Raw genomic sequence first — 2765 nt, 5'->3', positions numbered from 1 at the left:
TTAAAGCAATAATTCCAGTAAAACGTTAAAGCATTCGGCCTTTATAATTAAATACGCTTTTTGTAATATAACGTGCGTTTGTTCGATTTTTTTAACGAAATAATAAATTTTAATAAAAATTTGCTTGCAAATAATTCCGAAAGGCTTTGTTTTTATTTAAAAGCCGCTTTTTAAAAAATAAATGCCCGCGTTATGGGTAATTACGTTTAAAAGCTTTAAATAAACATTTATCCAGCAGCGTTTTAAAATTTCCCAGGTTTTTTTTGCCAATAAGTTTTTTAAAATCGCTGCAGCATTAAATTTTATGCTTTCGTTAATTATATAAAGTACCCGCTTGTTGCTTAAGTAAAACACGCTAATAACAATTTCGTAATTAAAATCTTTATCGTTTTTTAACGTAAATTTAAATCGTTGTAATGCATTGCTTTTAATTTAGCATTTGTAATACATTTTATTAATTATTTCCAGCGCGTTGCAATTTATATTATGGCTTGCCCGTTAAAGGGTTTTATGCAATCGTTTAACGGAAAGGTAACCAAATTGTTTGTATACGCGCCGTAATTTGGTTTTTATTAAAAACAAAGATTTTGTAAAAAAAAATTTGGCGGCCATTGAAATTTCGTTTATAACGTGCGTTAATGCATTAAAAAAAACTATGGGTAACCAAAGCGTTTAATAATCCGTACGCGCGTTCCATTGTACTTTACGAGCTCGTTGCGCGTATTGTTAAGGTATACCTTTAATGCGTTTATATTTTTTAGTAATAATAAAAATGGTATTGGGTTATTAAAAACGTAAAACGTAACGTTGCTAATAAAGGTTAATACAATAATTGTACCAATGTTAAATTTGGTATTTCCTGTTCCAAAAGCTATAGGATATTTAGGTGCTTTATAATCGATTTCGAGCTTTTTTATATGCTATTGCAATGTTTAAATTTGGTAAATTCCAGTTATTAAATTGGTTGCCGCGCCGGTGTTTAGCAAAATGCCGTGCCATTAAGTATTGCTTTTAATGTTGTTATAAATTAGCACTTTGTAAATGGGAGCTTAAATCCTGGCTTTTCGTGCTTTTTAAGCATTTTTTGCAAACAAACGGTGCTTTTATAATTTGGTTATAAGGTACAATGCTATATTTTATATAAAGTAAATTGTTATTATTGGTTTTTTTGGTCGCTTTCGTAATTATAATTATTGATTAGCTTTTCGTTGTCCTTTTTTAATGCGCTTTTGCTTTTTAATTCGTTTGGTTTCGTAATTAAAAGGAATTTCCGGTAACCCATTAAGGGTTTGCCCTTATTTTTTTGCTTTTAACGCTAACGCTTTTTGTGCTTTTTTTGTTTTTTTTTAAATAATTCGTTAATTAGCAATTAAGCTTTTTGCAAATCCAACAATTTCGTTTGGCATGCGGGTTGTACGTTCGTTTTTGCTTCCATCCTATTTTCCATTAATTTCGTCGATTTTTGCTTTCGTACTTTCGTTCCGTATAATGTTATACCGGGATTTTATTGTTATTTTTAATTTTCGTAACATTGCAAAATACGTTGGAAAAACTTTTAAAAGTATTGGGATGGTTAAACAAAGCCATTTCGAATTTGGAAATTTTTTAAATTGCTTTTGCTATGTTCGTTACGAGCTATTATTTATTGCTAAAGCTTAAATTTAATGCTTAGTAATATCGTTGCAATTTGTTAAAATGTTTTTGCAAAATTTCGATATTTGTTTTGCCCGTATTTGCAAGCTTTAAACGGACGGTATTAAAATGGATTATTGTTTAATTTGTTTAATATTGGGCTTGCACGATTTTTATTTCGAAATAATTTTTAAATGCAAAATAAATAATTTGGAAAGTAAATATAAAGCTAATGTAATTAACGTAATATTTATTTGCTTTGCTTTTTAAAATATAAAAATATAGCGCGTGGAATTATAAATAGCCAATACCAAGCATTTGGGCGTAAATTGTAAAATGGAAAAGCTTGTTATCGATAATGTCGTACGGTTTTCCCGTATACGAATATATATCGTTCCAAATGGTTTTAAAGGTGCGTATGGTAATTGCATCGATTGGTGCATTGGTTATTTCCCGTAAAAGGATTTAACGATAGTTATACACTTTGGTGTAAAGGTAACAGGATGCGGGTAAATTATAAAAGGGTTAATTATGTAACGATAATTGGTTATGGCTGGAAAGGTTTGGTACCGATTTTCGAAAAGGCTGTTTAAGTAATAACGGAAGTGGAACGGGTAATGCCGCGTTTTATACTTTTGGTTTTTGTTTTTCCTATGCGCGTTTGCGTTGTAAAGCGTTAATTACGAAATTTTCGTGCTTTTTGTTAAATTACAGGGTCCAAGTTGGGGCTTTGCAGCACGATTACAGCAATTTATAAGGTTACGTTTACAAAGGTCGGGCTTATTAAACACTATAATATAATGCTAACAAGCCCACGTTGGTTGTTAAAAATAAGTGCTATTCCAGGGAAAGGGTGCTAACTCAATGCCTTTCTTTATATACCCACCAACGTTAATTTTAAAGGTTTTCCCCTTTAAAAGGTTGCGGTACCGCGCGCGATTTTCCGCAATATTATTTTGTATAAGGATTGCAAAAAATCAACCCACGGCCACCAAAACGATTTCCGCGTTCAGCCTCCAAATTTAACTTGTGTTAATTAACGTGGGAAAGTGCAGGGTAATGTCAGGAGCACGGGCGAAACCGCCCGGCAGAAAGCGGGGAGCGTTAGATGCACGGGCGAGACCGCCCGGCAG

The 2765-nt window shown here is 32.3% G+C and overlaps 1 protein-coding gene across 1 annotated transcript; it reads right to left on the bottom strand.

Moving 5' to 3' along the window:
* Window positions 1-423, bottom strand: GGTG_05140 (hypothetical protein; the record flags this gene model as incomplete). The annotated part of the gene is made up of 2 exons (XM_009222939.1): window positions 1-123; window positions 205-423. Coding segments are annotated over 2 exons (342 nt in total), but the record flags the coding sequence as incomplete, so codon positions are not given.
* Window positions 424-2765: the final 2342 nt, after the last annotated feature.

This window comes from Gaeumannomyces tritici (assembly GCF_000145635.1).
Source record: "Gaeumannomyces tritici R3-111a-1 unplaced genomic scaffold supercont2.3, whole genome shotgun sequence".
NCBI classification, from domain to species: Eukaryota; Fungi; Ascomycota; class Sordariomycetes; order Magnaporthales; family Magnaporthaceae; genus Gaeumannomyces; species Gaeumannomyces tritici.
Note: the sequence above shows the minus strand (reverse complement) of the source record. Positions and strands in the feature narration are given on the sequence as shown.